The sequence below is a fragment of the Lithobates pipiens genome, unplaced genomic scaffold (genome assembly GCF_037356315.1).
Source record: "Lithobates pipiens isolate NorthernLeopardFrog02 unplaced genomic scaffold, aLitPip1_a1.2 Scaffold_1, whole genome shotgun sequence".
NCBI classification, from domain to species: domain Eukaryota; kingdom Metazoa; phylum Chordata; class Amphibia; order Anura; family Ranidae; genus Lithobates; species Lithobates pipiens.
The window spans coordinates 218,382,918-218,409,202 of NW_027507685.1; the positions used below are offsets into that span (position 1 = coordinate 218,382,918).

At 42.9% G+C, this 26,285-nt stretch overlaps 1 protein-coding gene across 3 annotated transcripts in view; it reads right to left on the reverse strand.

Moving 5' to 3' along the window:
- Positions 1–11,605: 11,605 nt before the first annotated feature.
- The window catches only part of DPF1 (double PHD fingers 1), a 226,873-nt gene continuing 212,193 nt past the window's right edge, over positions 11,606–26,285 (reverse strand). For all 3 annotated transcript variants that reach the window (XM_077482773.1, XM_077482782.1, XM_077482764.1), the window contains one exon: positions 11,606–25,253. In XM_077482773.1, coding sequence (XP_077338899.1) covers positions 25,183–25,253 — 71 coding nt within the window. In that variant the 3' untranslated portion in view covers positions 11,606–25,182. The remainder of the gene's footprint in view (positions 25,254–26,285) is intronic.

A 26,285-nucleotide genomic window follows, 5' to 3' on the forward strand; every position in this document is an offset into this window, starting at 1 on the left:
GGGAATTAGTGTGAAGTACACGGGTCCCCAAATCCCCCACTGTGTGTCCAGTGTGATCAGATTTCCCAGGGGAGGGAGAGCCAACATCACAGGGCAGAATAATGAATTCTAAATCCATTGTTCCCAGAGATTCCCACTTCTCATCTATTTCTGGCACAGCCATTATAATTAGTTCTTGTCTTGCTAGTTCTGATCTGTCTGCTTCTATATTGCAATGCATTGTGGTTTCTGCAGCCTAATCAGTGAGTTTGCAGTACAGTCTGCTCTCATCAGTCCGGTTTGCTGCAGTCCTAGATCTGCAGTGTATAAAGGGCCCATTGGCGGAGCTTTGTATTTACATGGCATTGTTATTTTTACTGATCCTAGAGAATCACAGCTCCAAACTTATGCCGCGTACACACGGGCAGACTGTATGGCGTACTTAGTCCGTCGTATAATCCGACGGACAGTCCGTCATACTTTCGACTGAACGGACTTGACCACACACGGATGCCCAAACAGTCCGTCGAAAGCTTGCGCGATGACGTGTACAGCACGTACGACGGGACTAGAAATAGGAAGTCCAATACACAGCAAAGCACCCTTCCGCCGTGTAAATCCTTTCTGAGCATGCGCCATTCTTAGTCCGTCGAACTAGCATACTGACGACCGTATTGTCCGCTGAAACCAAAGTACGACGGACAGAATTTCGAAAAATCCGAAATACATAGTACGCCAGACTGCACGCTGAAAAAGTCCACTGAAGCCCACACACGAGCGGACTGTCCGCTGAAATGTGTTTAGACGGACTAAGTACGCCATACAGTCCGCCCGTGTGTACGCGGCATAAGTGTTACAGTTCTTACTTTAAAGAGTTAGGCCGCGTACACACGGGCGGACTGTTCGCCCAACCTTGTCCGCTGAACAGTGTTTGGGCGGACAGTCCGCTCGTGTGTGGGCTTTCAGCGGACAGTTTCAGCGGACAGTTGGACGGACAAAGTCTTTCGGAAATTCCGAAAAACTGTCCGCTGAAACTGTGTTTGAGCGAACAGTCCGCCCGTGTGTGGGCCTGTCCGCTGTACTTTCGAAATGAGCGGACTGTTCCCGCTCGGAAAGTCCGCCCATTTCGAGCGCGTGTACAGGTAGGCGGGGCCCGCGAGGGAGACGTCGCGGGCTCCGCCGCCTGGAATGGGCTTAAAGGGGAACCCCAACGCCGAAAAAAATCGGCGTGGGGGTTCCCCCCAAGTCCACACCAGACCCTTGTCCGAGCACGCTACCCGGCCGGCCAGGAAAGGGGGGCGAGCGAGCGCGCCCCCCCTCCTGAGCCGTACCAGGCCGCGTGCCCTCAACATGGGGGGGTGCCTTGGGGAAGGGGGGGGCCGCGCGGCCCCCCCACCCCAAAGCACCTTGTCCCCATGTTGATGAGGACAAGGGCCTCTTCCCGACAACCCTGGCCGTTGGTTGTCGGGGTCTGCGGGCGGGGGGCTTATCGGAATCCGGGAGCCCCCTTTAAGAAGGGGGCCCCCGGATACCGGCCCCCCACCCTATGTGAATGAGTATGGGGTACAATGTACCCCTACCCATTCACCTGTGAAATAAAGTACAAATAAAAACACAACACAGGGGGAAAAAATATTTTATTGCACAGCCGGGGGTCTTCCGTCTTCGGGGGTCTTCTCGCCGGACTCCTCCGCTATGTGTGTGTAGCTCTTTTGCCAGCGGAGGAGTCCGGCTTTCTTCCTCCCCGCCGCCGGCCTCTTCTCCCGACTTCGGGGGTCTTGTCCCCCTCTTCGGTTCTTCTGCCGGGCCACCGCGCCTGGTCCGGTGGCCCGGTCTTCTGTCGCCGTCTTCCGTTCTTCTGTCGCCGCCTTCGGTTCTTCTGCCGGGCCACCGCGCCTTCTTGTAGCTCTTTTACAGGCGGTGGCCCGGTCTTCTGTCGCCGTCGCCGCCTTCCGTTCGTGTTCTTCTTCTTGTTCTTGTTCTTCTCCTGGAGATGTTGACTCGACGAGCTCTCCGGCCGGAATGCCGGGGACGCGCTGTGCGGTCACTTATATAGTGACAATGGGGCGGGGTCACATGGTATATGTCACATGGGTTGGTCACATGGGTTGATGTCACATGGGGACTATGACATCGTAAGGGGGCGGGGTCACCATGTGACATCAACCCATGTGACATATACCATGTGACCCCGCCCCATTGTCACTATATAAGTCACAGCGCAGGGCGGCTCTGGCATTCCGGCCGGAGGGAGCGACGTGTCAACATCGCCTGGAGAAGAACAAGAAGAAGAACACGAACGGAAGGCGGCGACGGCGACAGAAGACCGGGCCACCGCCTGTAAAAGAGCTACAAGAAGGCGCGGTGGCCCGGCAGAAGAACCGAAGGCGGCGACAGAAGAACGGAAGACGGCGACAGAAGACCGGGCCACCGGACCAGGCGCGGTGGCCCGGCAGAAGAACCGAAGAGGGGGACAAGACCCCCGAAGTCGGGAGAAGAGGCCGGCGGCGGGGAGGAAGAAAGCCGGACTCCTCCGCTGGCAAAAGAGCTACACACACATAGCGGAGGAGTCCGGCGAGAAGACCCCCGAAGACGGAAGACCCCCGGCTGTGCAATAAAATATTTTTTCCCCCTGTGTTGTGTTTTTATTTGTACTTTATTTCACAGGTGAATGGGTAGGGGTACATTGTACCCCATACTCATTCACATAGGGTGGGGGGCCGGTATCCGGGGGCCCCCTTCTTAAAGGGGGCTCCCGGATTCCGATAAGCCCCCCGCCCGCAGACCCCGACAACCAACGGCCAGGGTTGTCGGGAAGAGGCCCTTGTCCTCATCAACATGGGGACAAGGTGCTTTGGGGTGGGGGGGCCGCGCGGCCCCCCCCTTCCCCAAGGCACCCCCCCATGTTGAGGGCACGCGGCCTGGTACGGCTCAGGAGGGGGGGCGCGCTCGCTCGCCCCCCTTTCCTGGCCGGCCGGGTAGCGTGCTCGGACAAGGGTCTGGTGTGGACTTGGGGGGAACCCCCACGCCGATTTTTTTCGGCGTTGGGGTTCCCCTTTAAGCCCATTCCAGGCGGCGGAGCCCGCGACGTCTCCTTCGCGGGCCCCGCCTACCTGTACACGCGCTCGAAATGGGCGGACTTGCCTCCGCCTTACGTGGGCGAGTCCGTTCATTTCAAAAGTTGAGCGAACTGTTTGCCCAACCTTGTTCGTCAAACAGTCCGCTCGTGTGTGGGCAAGTCCGCTCATGCAAATTTTGAGCGGACTGTTTGACAAACTGTTTGCCGAACAAGGTTGGGCAAACAGTCCGCGCGTGTGTACGCGGCCTTACTCCACTCAAAGTTCACTGTGCATGGATTCCACACACCACACTAATCCACTTCTTCTATTATAACCTACAGTGAGGGGAAAAAAGTATTTGATCCCCTGCTGATTTTGTACGTTTGCCCACTGACAAAGAAATGATTAGTCTATCATTTTAATGGTAGGTTTATTTTAACAGTGAGAGACAGAAAAAATAACAAAAATATCCAGAAAAACACATTTAAAAAAAGTTATAAATTGATTTGCATTTTAATGAGTGATATAAGTATTTGATCCCTTATCAATCAGCAAGATTTCTGGCTCCCAGGTGTCTTCTATACAGATAACGAGCTGAGATTAGGAGCACTCGCTTAAAGGGAGTGCTTCTAATCTCAGCTTTTTACCTGTAAAAAAGACACCTGTTGACAGAATCAATCAAACCAGACTCAAATCTCTCCACCATGGCCAAGACCAAAGAGCTGTCTAGGGAAATCAGGGACAAGATTGTAGACCTACACAAGGCTGGAATGCGCTGCAAGACCATCGCCAAGCAGCTTGGTGAGAGGGTGACAACAGTTGGTGAGATTATTTGCAAATGAAAGAAGCACAAAATAACTGTCAATCTCCCTCAGTCTGGTGCTCCATGCAAGTTCTCACCTCGTGGAGTTTCAATGATCGTGAGAAGGGTAATGATCTCAAGGCAGCTGGGACCATAGTCACCAAGACAACAATTGGTAACACACTGCGCTGTGAAGGACTGAAATCCTGCAGCTCCCGCAAGGTCCCCCTGCCCAAGAAAGCACATGTACAGGCCCGTCTGAAGTTTGCTAATGAACATCTGAATGATTCAGAGAACAGAGTGAAAGTGTTGTGGTCAGATAAGACCAAAATGAAACTCTTTGGCATCAACGCAACTAGACGTATTTCGAGGAGGAGGAATGCTGCCTATGACCTCAAGAACACCATTCCCACTGACAAACATGGAGGTGGAAAGATTATGCTTTGGGGGTATTTTTCTGCTAAGGGGACAGGACAACTTCACCGCATCAAAGGGACGATGGACAAGGCCATGTACCGTCAAACCTTGGGTGAGAACCTCTTTCCCTCAGCCAGGGCATTGAAAATGGGTCGTGGATGGGTATACCAATACTTATTTCACTCATTACAAAATACAAATCAATTCATAACTTTTTTGAAATGCGGTTTTCTGGATTTTTTTGTTGTTATTCTGTCTCTCACTGTTAAACATATCTACCATTAAAATTATAGAAGGATCATTTCTTTGTCAGTTGGTAAGCGTATAAAATCAGCAGGGGATCAAATACTTTTTTCCCTCACTGTATAGGTCTGATATTGAAGGGCATGGTGGTAGTGGTGGTGAGTTAAAGCCTGTTCACTTGAAGAAGTGGATTTTGTTGGAGCACATAAGCAATACAATATGAAAAAATAATTATTGTTTGTTCACATTGATTTAATTATTATTTTTTTATTTTTTATTTATTCTTTTTTTTTTGTATATTGGTTAATTTTCGTGCTATGGGATATTTGTAGGGTAGCGCTGCACTGTATAAGATTGGAAGGAGATGTGTGGAATGCTTTGTAAGTGATAACAGCAACCAATAATAATATAAATTACATTACACAAGTATAGTAAATAGTTTAGACACTTTGTTGAGATTGCACAGGAGTAGGGATGAGCCGAACACCCCCCGGTTTGGTTCGCACCAGAACTTGCGAACGACCCCCGCGTTCGGTACGAACGTTAGAACCCCATTGAAGTCTATGGGACTCGAACGTTCGAATTGGAAAGTGCTAATTTAACGGCTAATATGCAAGATACTGTCCTAAAAAGGGTTTGGGGACCTGCCTCCTGCCTCAGGGGACATGGGTCACTGCAAAAAAAAGTTTTAAAAACTGCCGTTTTGGCGGGAGCACTGATTTTAATGACGATTAAAGTGAGAAAAAAAAAAGTGAAATATTCCTTTAAATATGGTGCCTGGGGGGTGTCTGTAGTATGCCTGTGAAGTGCCACGTGTTTCCCGTGTTTAGAACAGTCCCTGCACAAAATGACATTAAACGGAAATAACACCATTTAAAACTGCTTGCGGTTTTAATGTTATATCTGGTTCCTGCAATATGGTTGAAAATCATTGAGAAACATGGCATGGGTAGCCCTCCCTGCCCATTACCAGCCTATTTGGGTCTTGTACGCATATTAAAGTGGAAGTAAACCCATGGATTTAAACAGTTAAAAAAAAAAAAAAAAAAAAGGCATGCCGGGAATGCTAACTGCACATTGGCTGTGCTCTCGGCCAAACTATCAAACCATCCAATGGCTGGTGTCATAACAAATCACATGTGCAGCACCATAGCAGTTGAAGATTAAACAGAGGCAAAGATGGCAGCTTCCTTGGCTGAAAACGATAGGGGAGTTTACTTCCACTTTAAGGGGAACCCCGTACCCATATTAAAAAAAGGAAATGCGTGTGGCCCCCAGGCCCTATATACTCAGAACAGCAGTGTACAGGCGGTGCAAACAAGACAGGGACTGTGTAGGTTTGTTGTGTTAAGTTGAATCTGTTTGTCATTTTCAACCGGTACATTTTTAAAGTGTAGCTCCAGTCAAAAAAACTATCTTTAAGCTTTTTGGAAAACATAGGGAAGGGTTATCACCCCTGTATAATTTGTTTTGTCGTCCATCTTTTTTCATCTCACTTGCTGCTGTCTCCTTGCGTTTGCAAGTAGGAGATGTTTGTAAGTTGGATGTTTGAAAGTAGGGGCCTGCCCTATATTATAGCGGTATGTACTGGGTACAGAGCACGCAGACAGCACGCACTATCTCCTAACACTACTGACTGCAAGCTCTATTATTAACCACTTGTTAGCCCAATGTTTGCATAAAGTGAAAGATGAAGTTATGCTGAGTAAATAGATATCAAACATGTCACTCTTCAAAATTGCACATGCCCGTGGAATGGCGCCAAACGTCGCTACTTAAAAAATCCCCATAGGCGATGCTTTAATTTTTTTTTTACTGGTTACATGTTTTGAGTTGCAGAGGAGGTCTAGGACTAGAATTATTGCTCTCGCTCTAACATTCTCGGCGATACCTCACATGTGTGGCACATGCGAGCACATGGGGACATGGGCGCTTTAATTTTTATTTAATTTTTTTATTGTTCATTTTACTTTATTTATTTTAGTTTGACATTTTTTTCCCCAAAAATATATTTTTGATCACTTTTATTCCTATTACAAGAAATGTAAACATCCCTTGTAATAGGAATATGGGGTGACAGGTCCTCTTTACAGTGAAATCTGGGGGGTCAATATGACCCCACATCTCACCTCTAGGCTGGGAAGCCTGAAATAAAAATTAAGAAAAAGATTCTGGCTTTGATCGTACTGGCGAGTTGGTAGAAGCACCGGAGGGCGGTGAGGGGTGGGGGGCGTCTATGGCTGGGTATTTCAGGGTATCATCGAGTATGGCTGGGTATCTCTGAGTATGGCTGGGTATGGCAATTTATGGCAGGGTATTACAGAGTATTGGCGGGGTATTGGCGGGGTACTACAGAGTAATAGCAGGGTACTGCAGAGTATTGGGGGGTACTACAGAGTAATGGCAGGGTACTGCAGAGTATTGGGGGTACTGCAGAGTAATGGCGGGTACTGCAGAGTAATGGCGGGTACTGCAGAGTATTGGGGGTACTGCAGAGTAATGGGGGTTACTGCAGAGTAATGGGGGTTACTGCAGAGTAATGGCAGGGTACTGCAGAGTATTGGGGGGTACTGCAGAGTAATGGGGGTTACTGCAGAGTAATGGGGGGTACTGCAGAGTAATGGCAGGGTACTGCACTGCAGAGTAATGGCAGGGTACTGCAGAGTATTGGGGGTACTGCAGAGTAATGGCGGGTACTGCAGAGTAATGGGGGTTACTGCAGAGTAATGGGGGGTACTGCAGAGTAATGGCAGGGTACTGCACTGCAGAGTAATGGCAGGGTACTGCACTGCAGAGTAATGGCGGGGTACTGCAGAGTAATGGCAGGGTACTGCAGAGTATGCACTGGTATTGCAGAGTATTGGCAGGGAATTGAGGGGTTAAATTCGGTGAGCAGCGATGTGGGCACTGCAGATGCAGCCCACATCGCTGCTGACACCGATCTCTTTCCCCTCCGCTGTACCGATCGGTACAGAGAGGGGAGGGAGGAACAGGCGTCATAACATGACGCCGGTTTGTTTCCAAGTGATCACTCCGTCATTTGACGGAGCAATCACGTGGTAAACGGCGGTCACGGATGCTCTCGAGTGCGCACACCTCGGGGCACGCGAGAGCAGAATTCTGGGAGGCCGTTAATTAACGGCCTCTCAGAGTTAAACAACCCCCCTGAAGCCGTTAATCGGCAATGGGCAGTTGTTAAGTGGTTAAAGCTAGATCACTAGCTATATAGGTGAGGTGAATATAGTGGTGTATACTGCAGTCAGGGCACAGACAACAACCACTACACAGCAGCAAGATAGGAAATCAGCCAAAAACGATTGGTGTGTAACTGTGTTGAAGGTACACAGAACACCCACTGCTTCAGATGCTAAGTAACACACTACACGAGGCCGCCTCAAAGGCGGCCTTATATAGTGTGGGGCGTGCACTACACAGCCTGAGCTATGATTGGCCACAGGCAGGATGCCTGTGGCCAATCATGGCTCTCCTCGCTGCCGGCGCTGCGATTGGCCAAGCATGCGGGGTCACAGTGCATGCTTGGCCAATCATCGGGCAGCAATGCACTGCGCCACCGCAGTGCATTGTGGTCCGCGCGCGCGTCACTCGAATTTTGGCGCGAACGGCCCAAACGTTCGGAATTCGCCGAACGGCCGAACAGCCAATATTCGAGTCGAACGTACGTTCGACTCGAACACGAAGCTCATCCCTACACAGGAGTATGTTTGTATAAAATCTTGGCGCATGTGCAGCAAGGAGTGCTGGTGCAGGGTGATCAGCAGCACTGAGATGCAACAAAGGATGAAAAAGGGAGAAAACAGTATTTTATGGAATGAAAACATGGTAATGATGATACACAGTTATTTAGCAAGCTTAATGTAATCCAGCCTTGGTTTGGCTCTTCTAATACACAATACACCCATGCCAGGCCATGGGTTTTGCAGAGAATTGTGGGTTTCTAAAGGAAGAATACAGCCCACTCTGAACAGAGCAGGTAGGGAGGGGGGAGTGAGTCACTCCTCTGACTCAAATAACTGAGCCTGTCATTTGATTTTCAGATATTCACTTCTGTAAACAGGATTTTATGATTAAAAGAAGATATTGAAAAAGGAGCCTAAAGCTCCACCTGCTGGTTGCAAAAAGAACAATACTGCATACCTGGACTAAAACAGGTGAAAATATAGATTTTTTATTTTTTTCTACTTTTGAATTTATTAAATAGAAAAATAAAAAAATATAATGAAAACATGCCTTTCAAAGGAATTTCAAACATTAAGAATTAAATCATGGCTTAATGATTAGAAATCTTGTGTCAAAAAGCAACGGTCTTCAGGTGAGTGTAGTTCTCAAATGTACACTCACCAGACACTTTATTAGGTACGCCTGTTCAATTGCTTTGTAACACAAATTGCTAATCAGCCAATCAAATGGTAGCAACTCAATGCATTTAGGCATCAAAATGGGGAAGGCAACTTGGTGAAGTTCAAAACGAGCAACAGAATGGGTTAGAAAGGGGATTTAAGTGACTTTGAATGTGGCATGGTTGTTGGCAGTGGCGGCTGGTGCTCAAAATTTTTTGGGGGGGCACAAAATTCTGAAAAAAAAAAAACATTAAATGCAGCCAATGTGTCCATCAAATGCTGCCACTGTGCCCATCAAATGCAGCCACTGTGCCCATCAAATGCAGCCACTATGCTCATCAAATGCCGCCACTGTGCCCATCAAATGCAGCCCCTGTGCCCGTCAAATGCCACCACTGTGCCCATCAAATGCAGTCACTGTGTCCGTCAAATGCAGCCACTGTGCCCATCAAATGCAGCCCCTGTGCCCGTCAAATGCCACCACTGTGCCCATCAAATGCAGTCACTGTGTCAGTCAAATGCAGCCACTGTGACCGTCAAATGCAACCACTGTGCCCGTCAAATGCCGCCACTGTGCCCATCAAATGCAGCCTCTGTGACCGTCAAATGCAGACACTGTGCCCGTCAAAAGCAGCCACTGTGCCCATCAAATGCAGTCACTGTGCCCATCAAATGCATCCACTGTGACCGTCAAATGCAGTCACTGTGCCCATCAAATGCATCCACTGTGACCGTCAAATGCAGCCACTGTGCCCATCAAATGCATCCACTGTGACCGTCAAATGCAGCCACTGTGCCCGTCAAATGCAGTCACTGTGCCCATCAAATGCATCCACTGTGACCGTCAAATGCAGCCACTGTGCCCGTCAAATGCAGCCACTGTGCCCGTCAAATGCAGCCACTGTGCCCATCAAATACAGCCAATGCAGCCGCTTTGGCTTTAAGAAACATTGCTATTGCAGGCATTCTGGTTGGATATGACTAAGGTCTGTTTATTGTCTGTGTTCTCTTCTATGTCTCTTCCTAAACTGGTAAATCTTTTTTTTAAATATACCTTTTGATTTAATAATTAAAATCTGTTGACCTATTCCTATAGAATGTATTATTGGCTATAGCTATTAAATGATGATGAATGTCCTTTGGAGGAAGAGGTACCCTTTGAAGCGGTCAGGAGTCCCCCGCTCAGAACCTTCTCATACAGAAGATGTTTTGACATTCAGACTGTTGAACCCATTTTCCGTATAAGGACTCCTATGGTATTTGGCGATGGTCTGACCACTAAATCTATGGGGGATTCCACTATGTTCATTAGATGGGCTAAATCATTTATCAAAGAGAAGCTGAACAATTTGTAAGAACCCAATCTATAAAAATATACCGTGTATTTAAAAAAAAAAAGAAAAAAAGAAAAATCAATGAAATCTATAGTTTTCTAAAGAAAATCTATTTTACATTTTTTTCTTTTGATGCAGACCAAATATTATTATCTGCCTTATATCTAATCCGACAGGATTTATGTTTAATAAAGCAGAGTGCTTGGCTCGTTCCTCTTGCTCCGAAACGGTTAACCGTAGAATCAATTCCCTCACCTCCCCCACACCCCTCTCTCCATTCACCCATCTCCCTCTGACACTTTCTGCTCATTAAGTGTAACTGGCGCTCCAGCCCAACACTGAATTTCAACAAATATCAGCAAAAATACCAATGAATATTTAATGGGATTTTTTTTTTTTTCCTGCATCAAATCTACCTTCTCTCCCCTCACTGAGTTCCTGAAATTTGCAATTTGAGGCCATGTTGCTGGGCAGAAAGAGGGAGAGTTGATCCGTGCAGACATGGATAAGAAGGTGCACGGCATTATGGGTAGATGGACAATAATCCTAAGGGTTAAATATTTAAATGCATATTTAGGAGATTAGAGCAACCGGCTAGTAGGCTTGAGGAGCTTGAAAAAGCATCTGGCCTTGAAAGGCCAATTTATGCTGGCTATAGACAGGCCAAATCTAAGCACTCCATATGATAATCTTTTAAGTAGTAAATAATAGTAGAATATATCTGCTGCTTGAGACACAGATCTGCCTGATTGCTAAAAGTGGACCTAAAATTAAAACATAGACTTGCCCCATAGGTTAGACAAAAGTCCCGTAACACACCTGCTGCAAAACAAACAAACAAACCCAATGTGACCTTCCAGAGTGCTCAATCACATGACCATAAGCCTAGGCATTTGGTCACCTGACCCCCCCCCCCCCCCCAACTAAAGGGAAAAATCAGAGTTCAAGCAGAACTGATAGTTGATTAGCTGTGCCTAAATCACAATTACCTTCAGCAGAGTGTCTAAATGCCAAGTAACATGAGAGTGTCCGTTTTTTTTTCTACAACATGAGTATGTACACTATAATAACAAAAGTATTGGGACGCCTGCCTTTACATGCGCATGAAATTTAATGGCATCCCAGTCTTAGTCTGTAGGGTTCAATATTGAGTTGGTATATTTCAGTGCTCTTTAGCCTATTATTATAACAATGGGGTAGACTGGTCAGAATAGGGGGGTGATGAATGTCAACGATAACAAAGAAGTTATATGTAATCTCAGTCGCTCATTGGAAAAATGGCAAAAAAGTTCTTGGACTTGTTCACACTCAGCACTCCCACGACACGTGAGGTTCTCTTTAGGACATTACGGAGCTTTTGCTATAGTGGTGTGGCAATATCATAAATTGAAAGAAAAAAAAAAGACTCAACAATGACTTTAATTCCATGATTTATTAACACACGATAACAATTGATCTCACTAATGCAAGCGACAGAAAGAAATCACAACAACGTTACAGACAGCCGAACCGTGGTAAAATATCAAATGCTTGGCAGGTCAAATCCCACCACAAACTTTCATTTTTTTTTTATTACATTTTTTTATACTTTTTAAAGTTTAGCTTTTTTTACATCAGGTTTTGCAGCACCTTTGAAGTAACACGTACATCTGTGCAAAATTCTCTCTTGTCCGTATTTTATTTGTCATATAGAAACATTAACACAACTGACAGTTGTTCTAAAGAAGTGGTTGGTGGTTAAAGCAATAAAAATAAAAATATAGGAATCCATTGTCCGCCTATTTGATACAGCATTTCACAGGGTCTACTTCCAGAGAAAAAAAAAGTAGCTCAAAGGTTTTGGCAATTTTTTTAACACTGACTGCCTGGAAAAGAGGTTCTGTCTGGGTGTCTTGGAAGCCATTTTTAAACATAGAGGGCCTGTTTCAAAATGGTTGCCTCCTATAGTCTCTACAAAGTGCTATCTGCAAAGTGCTGATCACACCCTCCCCTCACTTTGGTGGTCATATAAAACAGCCCCAGGGTTTTACCCAAAAAACAGACAGAAAAATGACATCAAATAAAATCATGTGACTTGTAACATTTAATACGGCCACAATGGCTATAGAGCTGTTGCTCTCTTGTCAGGCCGCCTCCTACGTGGTCTCCCACAACAAGAATTGCTGTTGATTTAGAAAATGGGGTAATGCTGTTATTATTCTTACCTCTAGCAATGCATTTTATGTTTGAGTCTTATATTTACAAGTCAGGAAATCATATTACCCCTTCCAATGGGGTTTTCATGGCTGTAATTCCAGTCACATGTTGTAGCCTTAAAGGGACACTATCATGAAAAAGATGCAGTTATTTACAAGTGGTTCATTTTATTTTCTTCACCATAAAAAAAAGCCTCTCTGTTCTCCTCCTCATTGACAATGACCCAACTGTTATGTTTAACCATTGCAAATCCGATAAGGGCCCTGGCCACTACAGGCAACAAAAACATTCTACTGTTAGAATACAGGGCCTGATATATCCTAATGTCTTCTTTATTGCCCGTACCAACTTTTCAGCTCTTATCCTTCTTGGCCTATCCAGAGCCATGAGATTATCGGTGCTCAATATGACTGATAACCCCAGGATCAGAAAATGGTCATGTGTCTGTGAGCACTACATGACCTCTGCAGACAACCCTGGGCTAATGGATCTCTGGAAGGAAAAATATCAATCATCTGAAATGGGTTTTCCTAAATGTTAACTATTGTTTCCCTGAGATAATGCTGAAGCCACAGTCATCTTATTGTATCAACATGTACATTTGGCTAAAAAGACTGCATGTTGAATACTATGATAGCTCTACAGAACTTTTGTAACCATTGCAATGCTAGATAGGCACAAACAACAGGTCAGAATGCTACAGCCTGATTTGTACAGCAGTAGGCCACTATATTCAGGATGTAATCTAAAGCTCAACAATGTTAGTGGGAGAGTCCGATCTCTGATATAAAAGCCCCACGAGACACTCGTACAAAGATTGGGCTGTTTATGGCTACCAGAGGAGGTCATGATCACATTTGGAGATTGTCTATCTTCTAAAATCTCTATGCAACAACAATAATCCTTTGCTTTTCTCTATTGGAACACCCCCCCCCCCCCCCAAGAATGTTCAAACAACAATCCAGTCTCAGGGAACCCCAGCTAGTAAATACTTTATCTACAACCAATAGTACATTAGCATGATGGTCAGTGGTAACAAAGTTCTTTACATTGGTTGTGAGTGGTATGAAAGCTTCTTACATTGGTGGTCAGGGGGAAGAATGTTCTTTAAATTAATGGTCAGTGGGAAGATTATCTTTTACATTGGTGGTCATTAGGAAGAATGCTCCATACTTTGGTTTTCGGTGGTAAAAATGTCCCTACATTGGTGGTGAGTAGGCAGAAAGCTCCTGGCTCATTGCTCAAAGAAATGCCTATGAACTTCTATAGTAACCCTACCATTCCACCAAACCCTGGTTGAGAAAAGATACATAAAATTTGGATGCAAAGCATTTTGACCAAGTCTGTGTAACACTTATAATAACCCCACTTACTGAAGGAGGCAACAATCAATAAACAATCTTAAAGCCGTGTATGGGAGAGTGTTGAGCTATGCCCACAGGACTGATCTGTACACTGATATGCTCTGTTTTTTTAACCATACATCAATCTTGATTGAGGCTGGAGTCACACCTGAGCGGAGCAATTTATAGGCATTACTTAAGCATTTTTGCATGCAAGGTTTATGGATGTCTATGCAAAGGAATCTTTTACAGCTAAATTAGAAGCAGATTTCAAATGTTTTCATGTGTATTTAAGCTTCAGGTATTTCAGTTTTAGTTAACGCAAAAATAGGGGTAGCAGACTAGTTCTTACAGGGTTAAATGTGCTTGGAATACTCCTGAAAAAAATGCACAAAAATGCTTATTTTGCACATTTACAGGCACTCTTATGAAAAAAATGCCCAGTTCTGCTCTAGAAGTAGCTCATGTACCTTTTAGAGTGTTAGACACTGGCTTAAAGGCGCCTATAGTGCTCATATATGAATGGACACCATTCAAAACCATTGGATTTGGTTTGTTGAGACTTTAGTTTTGTGGTTCAAGCTACAAAACACCCAGGTGTGAATGGGACCTTACTGTTCACTTTATAGTAAAGCAATCCAGAATATGATGGCCCTATATAAACAGTAACCAATTACATTCCAGTTCCCATTTTTACTAATATGGTCTACAAAATAGAAACTAACATTACATCTAACTAAAAAAAGACAACTAAACTGATTGGCCACTATGGGTGTCCCTCACATTTCTCTTCTGCAGATTCCTGGGTCCCTGGAATCTGGGGACTTTGCCCACAGCAATTAATTAATCTGAATTCTTTTTTCTTTGTGAATCCTAAATATGTAGAAAAAGATGTGAATAGTCGCTACAGGCAATAATAGTATAGATACCAACATTTTAAAACAATTTGCAGGAACCAGTAAGAGCATCTAGACTTGCCTTCCTTACACAAAACCACTGGTTTGCAAAATTTGTCAGCATTGTAAATGTTTCTTACCATTACATGTAAAAGGACCAAGAGCTGTATAGTATGCAAAGGATTGAATTTTGCATGTCGAAAAAAAAAACTTTGCCTTATGTTTGGCCAGTTTCAAAGAGCAGATATTTCCAGCTCCCTAGCAAAATTTCTGGAAATAAAGGACAGTTGGAAGCTTCGTAAAGGCAAGCTTACACATGTTACGTCAGTAAGGTGGAGAAAGACAAGTCTGATTTTCAGTGCTCAGCATAAATTTAAATATAAAGTAAGAAAACACCCAAACTATTCCTCATGATAGTGTCCCTTTAAATTGTTTCCCAGCTACACGCCGAGATATTCTAACACTAACAACACCCACATGTCTACAGCATATAGAAAGTACATGAGAGCCCTTCCAAGGGATCAGCCACAAACGTCCTCCTTATATACAGTAAATCATTTCCTAGCTAATACTTATTTATAAGGATCAGGGGGAGGAAGCAACAATTTATAAAAAAGAAAAAAAAATTCCATGCAAGAATATAAAAATGTTAAAAAGGATTTCTGAATAGTGAAAGTACAAATACTTCTAATCATCTCGTTATAAAAAAAATACACAAAGCTCTATTAAGGCCAGACAATATATCAAACAAATGCAGAACGGGGAGCTGTGAACCCCTCAGGGGCAGATTTCAGCAAAGTAGGTGATGATTTGTGTAAACAGGCAGATATATAGATAGAACACACTCTGTGTTCTGTTATAGGTACAACTTCAGATGCTTTATATTACAACAATAATTAATCAGTAAACATTTTTAAGCTGCAGCAGAATCTTAATCCTTAAGAGGAACATTTTCATTTTCATTTTCTTTGATTGCATGTTATAAAAGAAACACAAATGAAACTTCATGAGTTTTATCATCTTTACATTGTTCTTTGTAGGCCTTAATAAAGTTTTGTATACAGATTTGGTAAGAGAAGAGTACCTTACAAGCCTTCTTTGGATGAGGAGACAAAGTGGAGGGTACGTTCCACCAATGTATGTGGCTAAAAGGGTCTTACGGACTTCTATAGGTTCCAGGGGGTTCCCCGTGTGCCTTTCTTTGTAGTTACATATAAGGAAAGTATTTTAGGGTGTCCTCTGTTACCCTGAAATTTACTAAAGTATATACACATTTTATTACATTGTACTAATCCAATCACATAAGCAAATATGTAAACATTTTAGGAATTTATTCTATTCCTTATAAATTTGGAACCATAGATGGAGAAGGGGCAATCGTTTATTGACTGTGATTGACACTGCAAATTAAACACATCCCTGTACCTTTAGTACACACACTGTAAAGGCAATAAAAGCCCCAGTTCATTTGCTCTAATGTCTTATGTGATATACAAATGTAAAGAAATTCCTGTTTTAATGCATTCACACCGTAAAATGCACGTCTTGAAATGTCCTTTAAAGAGACCCTGCTACCAAAGTAAAAAAATGCAGGTAATAGCTCTGACAAATCAACCATTTTAAATGCTTACTTGCATTTAATTATTACGTAGCTGTTGTGAGAGGAGCGAAGCAGAATATTATAAAGTGTCATCTGAGTGACAGCTTTGAGTCTGCTGGGGCTGCTGACTTCACATCCAAGATAGCAGCACCCAGCAGCAGTCTCTGGGTTTTTTGATGTCTACACAAGGGAATTTTTATCAGGTAAATAACATACATATAATGCACATATACTGTAATCTTATGAGATGATTTTTTTTGTTGAAATTAATAATTTGACAGCAGGGTCTCTTTAAATAAACTTGATCTGGCCTGAAATGTTCCTTAGTAAACAACAGTACTGAAGTGTAGGCACCTTATGTTGTGTGCATGTACTTATGTTGGTTCCTAAATTGATTCCAGTGTCTCAGTGGATCCCATTAGATCCTAGGCCCAGGATATACATGAATACTCAACTTTGGCCCAAACCAAGATTAAGGAGATCGTCCAGAGCAAAGTAGCAGAGTCTCTTAGTCCATCACTCCCTATTTACATTCCTCTTCACTAGACTCTGTTGCTCTGGGAGTCAACATCTATGTAAGCTCTGTGCTGGATGGTGTCAAAGCTTACAAATGGTTGATGGCCTCATCTTCCTCACCAGGTGAGGACAGTGTTAGGGTCATAGCACCACATCCTTAAAGGTGGTCACATCCCCCATACCACAGCAATCCATGTTTTTGGGTCCGCTGTAGTGGAGCAACCAAGCGAGGACGGAGAGAGATGGAGGTAAGTATAAGTTTGTTGGTTAGTAAACCCCCCTTGTTACTTGCTTCTGAAAGAGCAAAATGACTAATTCTTTATAAGCCATTCTAAGTTCCACCAGCTGTTGCTCCATTGTCAAATGTCAGGGTCTCTCCTCACTGCTTACTGAAATTCAGGCATTTAACGGTTTAATTAAAGCATTTGGGGCTTGGCACTAGGAGAGGATAGGGTTTATTTTCTACTAGGGCAGCAATGGAGGCCCCCCAGTACAACCTGAGCCTAGGATCAAAAGAGGCTTTAGCTTAGAATAACCATGGCCTGATTTCAAGTCTAAGGCTGGCCAAACATTTTGCAGTTTTCTTGTACAATTTTCCTTTAGATTTACCCAAATCATATAATATAAATCTAAACCCTTTCAATTAGTTTTCGATCAGGCAGGCCCTTGCAGTACACATTTGAAGGTAAATCTAAAGAAAATTGAATAAGAAATATATAAAATGTATGGCCAGCTTAAGGCTGGCCTTAAACCAGTAGAATTATGTTTGAACATCTATACAGAAATTCTGAAAAATCATTGGTCATAATGTTCCACCTTGCCATCATCGAGTCAACTAAATTCATTCAAAAGCCCTTCACAATTAGAATTTTCTTCATTTGAGTACAATTTTCCAATTCTACTTCCAGTTTTCTCGTGACAAATCAAAAATTGTTTGTAGTTTTGACCCCACTTACCGACATAGTAAATCAAACAAAAGAACATTCTGAAAGTGAAAATTCTACTGGTGTATGGACAGCTTAACACAGGTTATTTCAGACATTTTAGGCTAAGTTCATTTCATTATAAAGTACAGTCACTTGGTCATTCCAGAGTTCTGACAAGGGAATTAAACAGAAACATATACATTTGTGAATCCTGCTGAATTCGTTCTCATGCCAGATCAAAATATATAAGCAGTGCTTTAAATGAGGACTACAGTGAAGACTCAAAATTCAGCTATAAGGGGCTATACAAACAGCCACTTACCTGTGTTTGTATTCTGTTTTACAATGCGTAAAATGGTTCTGACCTATGCTAACCCCAAATTCTGACTTGTAACATAAGGGAGGTGTGATTTTTTGATCCAGACCACACTAACCATTGCAGACTGCATGGAACTTCAAATCAGTGACTTCTAGATCTAACATGTGAACAGGAAATAATCAAAGGATATAACAGGATATTATATAGGTTATTTATTATTTATTATATAGGTTGGTTGTTCATATTTGTCTTAAGTGAAGTTCTACTTTAAGATCGCATACACTCTTTAAATGCTGGTCTGAAGAACTCACATTCAACAGGCATTTACAAAGCACTGATAGACCTCTAAGCCCTTGTACACATGGTCAGAGATTCCGACGGAATGTGTCCGATCGGACCGTATTGTCGGATAATCCGACTGTGTGTGGTCTCCATCGGACTGTTTCCGTCGGAATATCCGAAGGACCAAGTTTTCCAACTTGTCTATGATGCTCCGATCAGACATACTCCGATCACGTGTAGCCTACTCCGACGGACAAAGTGCCACGCATGCTCAGAACAAAGTCCTAGACCAAAGCTATTGGCTACTAGCCTGAACGTAGTCCCATCGTAACGAAATAACGTCATCACGTTATGTACAATCGGATTTTCCGACAACTTTGTCCGACCATGTGTATGCAACAGTTTCAGACAAAATCCGTCGGATAAAATCCAACGGATTTGGTTGTCAGAATTTTCCGACCGTGTGTACAGGGGCTAAGAAGCTTTTTTGAAACCCTAAAAGCACCCTTTGGCTTCAGTCTGAGTCAGGTAGATACAGATGGTAATGGGTGCGCTAACCACAGCAAGACTATTTTGTCACCAGTGGGTAAATTACCCTTCATTTCTGTTGCAAAAATGTTGCAAATTATTTTCTCCTCTGTGTTTCTACTGGTTTGCATTATGCTTTACATTCTTTGTCCCCACCACAGCCATGGTGTAAATGGTACACACACATTAGATGGGTTTGTAATCTGTGTTATATTTTTCCTGTGAAGGGAAGTAAGAGGGGGCATCTTGGGGGCACTAGGGTTATTACACGAATATTTACAATAGATTATATTTTTTCTTTGCCCAGAGTTACACTTTAATACTGCTTAAGCCCATCTAAGTCTACTAAAGGCTTGTTTAAAGCTACAGCCAAACTCCCACGATCAGCATTCAGCATTACCCCACTGAAAATTAATGGTGCTTTAAGGGCTTCCATAATGTTGCTTGATGCGTTGAAAATGTTTGCTGAATATGTGTTGCATCTTCTTCCTGCAATGATTCCAGTAATCAATATCTCTAGTGAACTCTATCTAATCTACTGCTTTTATTTTGGGTGGAGGATTATGGGTAGTGCCAATGACCCTGTTTCACTGACTACCAGGGGGGGTTGACTGAAAAGTCAGACCCCAGTACAAGAGTGATGTTTGCTGAATATGTGTTGCATCTTATTCATGCAATGATTCCAGCAATCAATATCTCTATGAACTCTATCTAATCTATTGCTTTAATTTTGGAACAGGGATAGTTTGGTAGTGCCCATGTGTCAATGAGACTGTTTTACTGACCACTCCGGGGGTTGTACTTTGACAGAAAGTCAGAAAAAGTCAGACCCGAATACAAGAGTTAAACTCAGTCAGAGAAGAGCTACGAGACTTTTCTGACCAGTAATGGTAGTAGGAGGTATTTTGTAGTGTCTACTGTATTAAGTTTAAATATATATAATACTGTTATACAGTATGTACTTTTATAATAATAACCAGCACCGATGGTTGTAAATCAGTGAGCAGATGTGCAAATCATGAATAGGAAACGTTTCCTAAGTGAAGCATGGAGCCTGGCCATTGCTGACTTTTAATTCTGCATTTGTTGGTTACCTGGCTGTCGTTCTCTGGCTTCAATACTTGGAACCACTACCCCTGAATGAGTATATTGATAAGGAGTAATATTTAAAGTGGTTGTAAACCCTCCACCACAACTTTGTCCCATGTAAATCAGCATGAAAAACCCTAATGAACACTGCTTGTAGATATCTCATTGCTTGCTTAGTATTGTTGTAATCCTTGTTGTTCTGTAGAATGAAGTCACTGAGCATGCCCAGATCTCCCCTGATTTAAGGCACACTATCTATGTCTTATCTATCTGTTATCAGGACTTCCTACGGCCCAGCTCTGAACTCTGCTAATCACTCAGAGCTTCCTCCTACACACCATGTGACCATGTGACCTCACATACAGTCTAAACTTAGCCAATACTGCAGTCTTATCAGCTGAAGCTGATAAGTCTGACAAAGGCAAACATTAGACATCGGCACAAGTAAATACTATGAAATAAACAAGTAAGCTATGAACAGGGAAGCAGGGTTGCCATAGAAATGTTGGATTGAGAAGGAGGCTTGGTTAACAGTACAGGAAGTGCTCAATGAAAGAGTGGAAATACACTCCACTGTGGACTCAGAAAACAATACTTAAGATGGAGCTGCCTAACCCCTGGAAACAAGTTTTTTAAAGTTTCTTTAAACAGTAAGTAATATCTGATTTGGGCTGGATTACAGTGGCTATAGTCTGATAATGACTTATTATAATGGACTAAATGAAAAGAAGCATCAGAGTGGGAGAGTTTACTTCCTCTTTAAATTAATTATAGAGCCGGCAACTCCAAAGTCCATGCAAATTATTTTATTTGTTCCATGATTGTAAGTTTAAAACAGGGGCTGTTTAAAACAGCCCCTGTTTTATACTCATCAACATGTAACTAATAAAATAATTTGCATGAACTTTGGAATTTCCAGCTTTATTATTCCTTTAAATATTACTGCTGATTGATGGTTGGAGGACATCTGAGCCAGAGCGCCCGTTTTTGGATTTCACTTTGAGCTTGTATGATGGTTCCTTCCTTTTCAACGCTAAAACTGTTTTTCATTACCCTATGTTGATAAGGACTTCTGACTTTTTTGACTTTCCTGGTTTGCATACTTGTTGACCTACTGCAGCAAGTAGGTGAGTATAACACCCTGACAATTAGCCTTTTCAGGGGGTCAGCAACGGCATCTCTCATATTTTTCATAGGAAAGGCTTGCTTTGCCTTTAGGACCCTGTGCATGGTCTACTTTTAGACACAACTTTATTGTATGCAATGGCTAGTTTGTATTTGCAGCAGAAGCAGAATAATGGTGCAACTTGAAAATAGGCTTCTGTTTCTGCTGTAGGACCAAAACATTCTCCTCCAATCATTATATCCAGAAACAAAATGCAAATACAGGCAATAAATTGATAGAAAAGAGACTGAATTTTGTCTTACCTGGAGTGCTCTCACAAATAAATATTTTGGTGGAATTATTGTGTAATAAGGAACAAAAAAACATGTGTGTCTGACTATCAAGACTCATCACTTTTCCTTCTTCAGGCTCTTAGTTAGCTAAGTGCTTTGTGTTTTTCTTTGTATATAACACACACGTGCTAACACATACTCATCATTCATTCAGCATACCTGCATCACCACCAATTAACATAAAGAAGTACATAAAAAAAGGTCCTGTCTCCCCCTCCCCACCCCCCCCCCGGCGAGTCTAGAATACGGACCCTGGCTCCTCTCGGGGCTCACAGCTAATACAAGATTTGTGCATTGTTTAACCAGGTTCTCAGGGAATATTGATAAATCTGAGATTTCAGTAGGAATGTCGATGTTAATTCACAGAATGAACGCAAGTTTTTCATTCAATTACGAGAAACAAAGCCTTGTACTCTATTAGCCATCGGTGAAAGCAAAAAAGGATGGGAATAAACTGGTTCACTTTACTGGCTAACGGAATTTAACTGCAAGCTTTCAGGACTGACTATGAAGGCCCCATTGATGCAAACACTGAAACTGCAGAACTGTGTTCTGTGGAATCTATTGAAGATTAATGTCTTGTACAACAAACTGCATCTCCCTTGCTCAATACCCTGCCCCAAGGGTCAGGAGACACTAAGCAAGAGGATGGGAGGTGTACATGGATGGGCTTATTTAACAAAGCAGAGCAAAATCCCATGATGAGTACTAACCAATGGCAGCCAACTGGAGTTCAATTTTCATTTGGTTACGGCAGTCATAACAGTGAAAGTTGATAGCTGATTGGTTGCTGTGGTCTGGTTTGGTTTGCTCTTAACCTTGTTCAATAACAGACAACCAGTCCCTTCTATCAAGGTATCTAAGCAAGAAATATCGAAGCCAGTGTGTGCAGCAACCAATAAGACCCTTATTTTTTTTATTCTGTGCTGCAAAAGGAGAATCCGATTGGTTGTTGTGGGGCAACACAGGCTGGCTGCGACAGTTCTTCCCTCACTTGGATAATCAAGGCCAGTTGTGATAGTGAAGAAGGATTTATAGTAAAGACATGTATATTTACACATAATGAGTTTAGTTATTAGACATACATATATCTATATTCCCAGTGTGACCTGGGGTTTCAAATGTACATAGTTATATAAAACAGAATCTGTAACCAGACTCTGCCAAACTGAAGATACATCTCACCATTTAGTAATGTTGTTGTTACAGCAGTCTGCAGCTGTAAAACCAACTTTCAGAAAATGTCAGTAAATGCAAACCCTGATCAGGATTTGACCACCAAATTAACAGCTCGGTATGGAGTAATGGTCAGGAGGGGGTATGACCTGAAGAACCTAACAAACATTAATAGAACACAGAGGAGGGTAAGAAAAGCCTGGCACAAAATACCTGCCTGGGATGGTAAGACAGTGTTGGCAGATCTCAGCTGCTAAGGGTGACTATGCATGGACAGATGTCATTGACTATGCATAGACAGATGTCATTGAAGAGTGGTAAGGAAACTTTCCTGCCCTTACTCCCAAAGCCAGGTCAGTACATGGACAGATGTCATTGAAGAGTGGTAAGGAAACTTGCCTGCCCTTACTCCCACAGCCAGGTCAGTCTTCTCCCCACTTTGGACCAAAGCGACAAGGTGACACAAAACACCTTGATGTTCCTGGCAGACCTTAGCTGCTAAGGTGACTATGGACAGATTCATTGAAAAGAGATAAGGAAACTTGCCTGTCCTTTTTTCCCAAAGTCAGGTCTAACTTTTCTTCAGAGAAAGGAATATCACCACTCTTAGGCAGGTCAATTAGGAATGAACCTCTCCTCTAGTTTGGAAGCCACAGGTGCTGGCAATGCATGTAGCAATTGATTTTTCTTGACAAATAAAGGCAATTTTTGGAGTGCGGCTGTCCAGAATTTTCCTCAATTTCATTGCTAACTTTTCTTCACCCTGGACCAAAAAGGGCAGGGTGGCACAAAAAACCTGCCTGAGATAAGATATTCCTAGCAGACCTCAGCTACGACTGTGTATGGACAGATGTCATTGAAGAATGGTAAGGGAACTTACTGGCTCTTACTCCCAAAGTTTAATCAATATCTTCTCCACCCTTGACCGAAGCGAAAAGGTGGCACAAAACACCTGCCTAGGATCATGAGATATTCCTAGTAGACCTCAGCTGCTAAGGGTGATTATGCATGGACTGATGTTAGTGAAGAGTGGTAAAGAAAATGGCCTGCCCTTACATAGCTGAATCAATCTTTTCCCCATCCTGGAATAAAGATACAAGGTGGTACAAAACATCTGCCTGGGATGATAAGACATTCCTGGCAGACGTCTACCAAGAGTGACTAGGCATGGACAGATGTCATTGAAGAATTGTAAAAAAAACTTGCTTGTACTTACTCCCAAAGCCAGGTCAATCTTCTCCCTGACCTGGACCAAAGCAACAAGATGGCAATGCATGGATAGCTGGGAAAGAATGGCACTTGGACTATCCACCAAAGCAAAAAAAAACTGTGAGCAAAAATTAGAGCTCATGTCATTGTTCATTACCACAATGACATGAATACTGGTGGGACAAGGATAGATACTTCAATCTGCTATATTACCTGCAAACAACTGAGCCATACAATATAAATCAGTTCTAAAACATGTCCCTAGGATGTAAAGGCCTTTCTGGCAAAAATGACCCAATAGGGTGATAAAAGTTTCAGGTAAATTACACCAAGGGCATTATCAATGCCAAAGTCAGCCCACCTGCAAAAGGGTTTATGCTCATCTTACCTATTTGTCCACCACAACAAAACTTAAAGGAACTAAGGGCCTCAACAGGGGTTTAATTTTAACTTGGGCAGAAGTGGGGGCCCTTAGTACAATCTTAGCCTGAGGGATTTAATAGGGGCCCAGGGATTGCAAAATAACAGCAGACTATAAAATACAGCCATTCCAATACTTATATCAAGGAATTTAAACATTAACATATACAGGGCACTTTGGTCCAGGATGGTAAGTAGATTGATCTGGCTTTGGCAGTAAGGGCAGGCAAATTTCCTTAGCATTCTTCAATGACATCTGTCCATGCATAGTCACACTTAGGAGCTGATGTATTCCAGGAATGTCTTACCATCCCCGTCAGATTTGTGGCACCTTGAAGTCTTAGTCCAGGGTGGGGAGAAGACTGACCTGGCTTTGGGAGTAGTGGCAGACAAGCTTCCTTACCATTCTTCAATGACATCTGTCTATGCATAGTCACCCTTAGGAGCCGAGGGCTGCCAGGAATGTCTTGCCATCCCAGACAGGTGTTTTGTGGCACCTTGTAGTTTTAGTCCAGGGTGAGGAAAAGATTGATACCGCTATGTGAGTAAAGGTGGGACAATTTATATATTCTGCCCAATTCTCTCCCATGTCAGATCAAAATGAATATGTAGTGCTTGAAATGAACCACAATTTGGAAAAAAAATCAGCTGTAAAGAGCCATAAAAATAGCTACTTATGTCAAAGAGAAGATGTATGTCATAGCCCCATCTGTACAACATAGCGAATGAGCCTGTATAACTTGGTGTTCATCTCTCTGGGCTTTAGTTTGCAGAATACTTGTATTAAAAGGTCAAACTGAGAAATGTTTAGCAGAGATCACAATACCACTAACCTGGAGGAGATTGCCAGAAAAATAAATAGGAGCAAAATGTAGTACTGTCACACAGCTTAACCAATAAAACTACTTTAAACCCCTCAAATGAGGAGGGGTGAGGACCGCAGTGTGGAAATGAGAGAAGCAGAGGATTCTGGGAATAGGTAAGACCAGTCTGAGGGAGTCAGTGATCTATGTCCTCTTGATGCTTGTCCTTCTAGGTCAGTGTGATGTAGGCCGATGCTTTTTCCTTCAGTTGTCTCAGGCACAAATGACAACTCCAGCTTCCTGCAAGAACAATTTTTAAAACACATCAATGTCAATGAAAGGCATTCGCTAAAGCCGAGAGCAGACACGTGAAGTGGCTGTACTTTCGTGTCCACAGGCGGCTCCAACACAGCCATGGCTTCAGTCATCTTACAAATATCTACTGATTGTTATGTCTTTTGTAAATGGTGCTAACCGCATTTTCAGAAATACGCTCTACAGAGCTCCCCGGTATTACCCAGAATTCTCCAGGGAGGCCAAACACGTGGGAGTACAGTGTACAAATTTATCCAGAGTTACAACCATTGTGGCTGGAATACTGAAGACAATCCTTTCTACTCTGTAAGGTTAATGGCCAGGCAGTAAAAATGCCAGAAAGCGCTCTTAAAATTTGACATCCTAAAGAGGCATCTGTATGTTGCTGTGGAAAATAAAAGTATTTTATCTGCGGTGGAGAGGTTTCTCTGTGGTTAAACATTGATGCAATAATGGTTTACCCAGAGAAAGGAAAGGGCCTATTGTTCATTACAGAACAGACTGTGTATATAAGCTGCATTTCTCCATCCACATACTGTAAATATAACCTCTGCCGTTTTTACTGTTCTATTTCGGCATTACTGAGACTATATCTTTTCCAAGCAGTCAGCCCTGGCTGTGATTTGTAGGCAGTGCTGTCTGTGCACACTGCATAGCACAGGCTCTTGGTAATTATACATGAAATAGATATGTATTGCAGGTTTTCTGCCTGATGTAAAGGAGCAGTATGAGGCATGAAACTTTGATGACAGCAAGGAAAGAGCCAAATAAAATGTTCATTCTTAGACAGGTGAAGGAATATTGTGCCAGTTGCCAGTTTTCCACTTGTGTGGGGGAAAAAAATAGCAAATTAAAAAAAATATATATATTATAGCATATACAATTGCGACACAAGTCATATTGTATTTGAATGTTATTAAAAATTACCTTTCCTTTTCAATCTACAGCCACTGTAATTTTCTGTAAAATGCAATATGGCTACCTGTAGGAGTTCTATACACAGAGGGGTTGATTTAC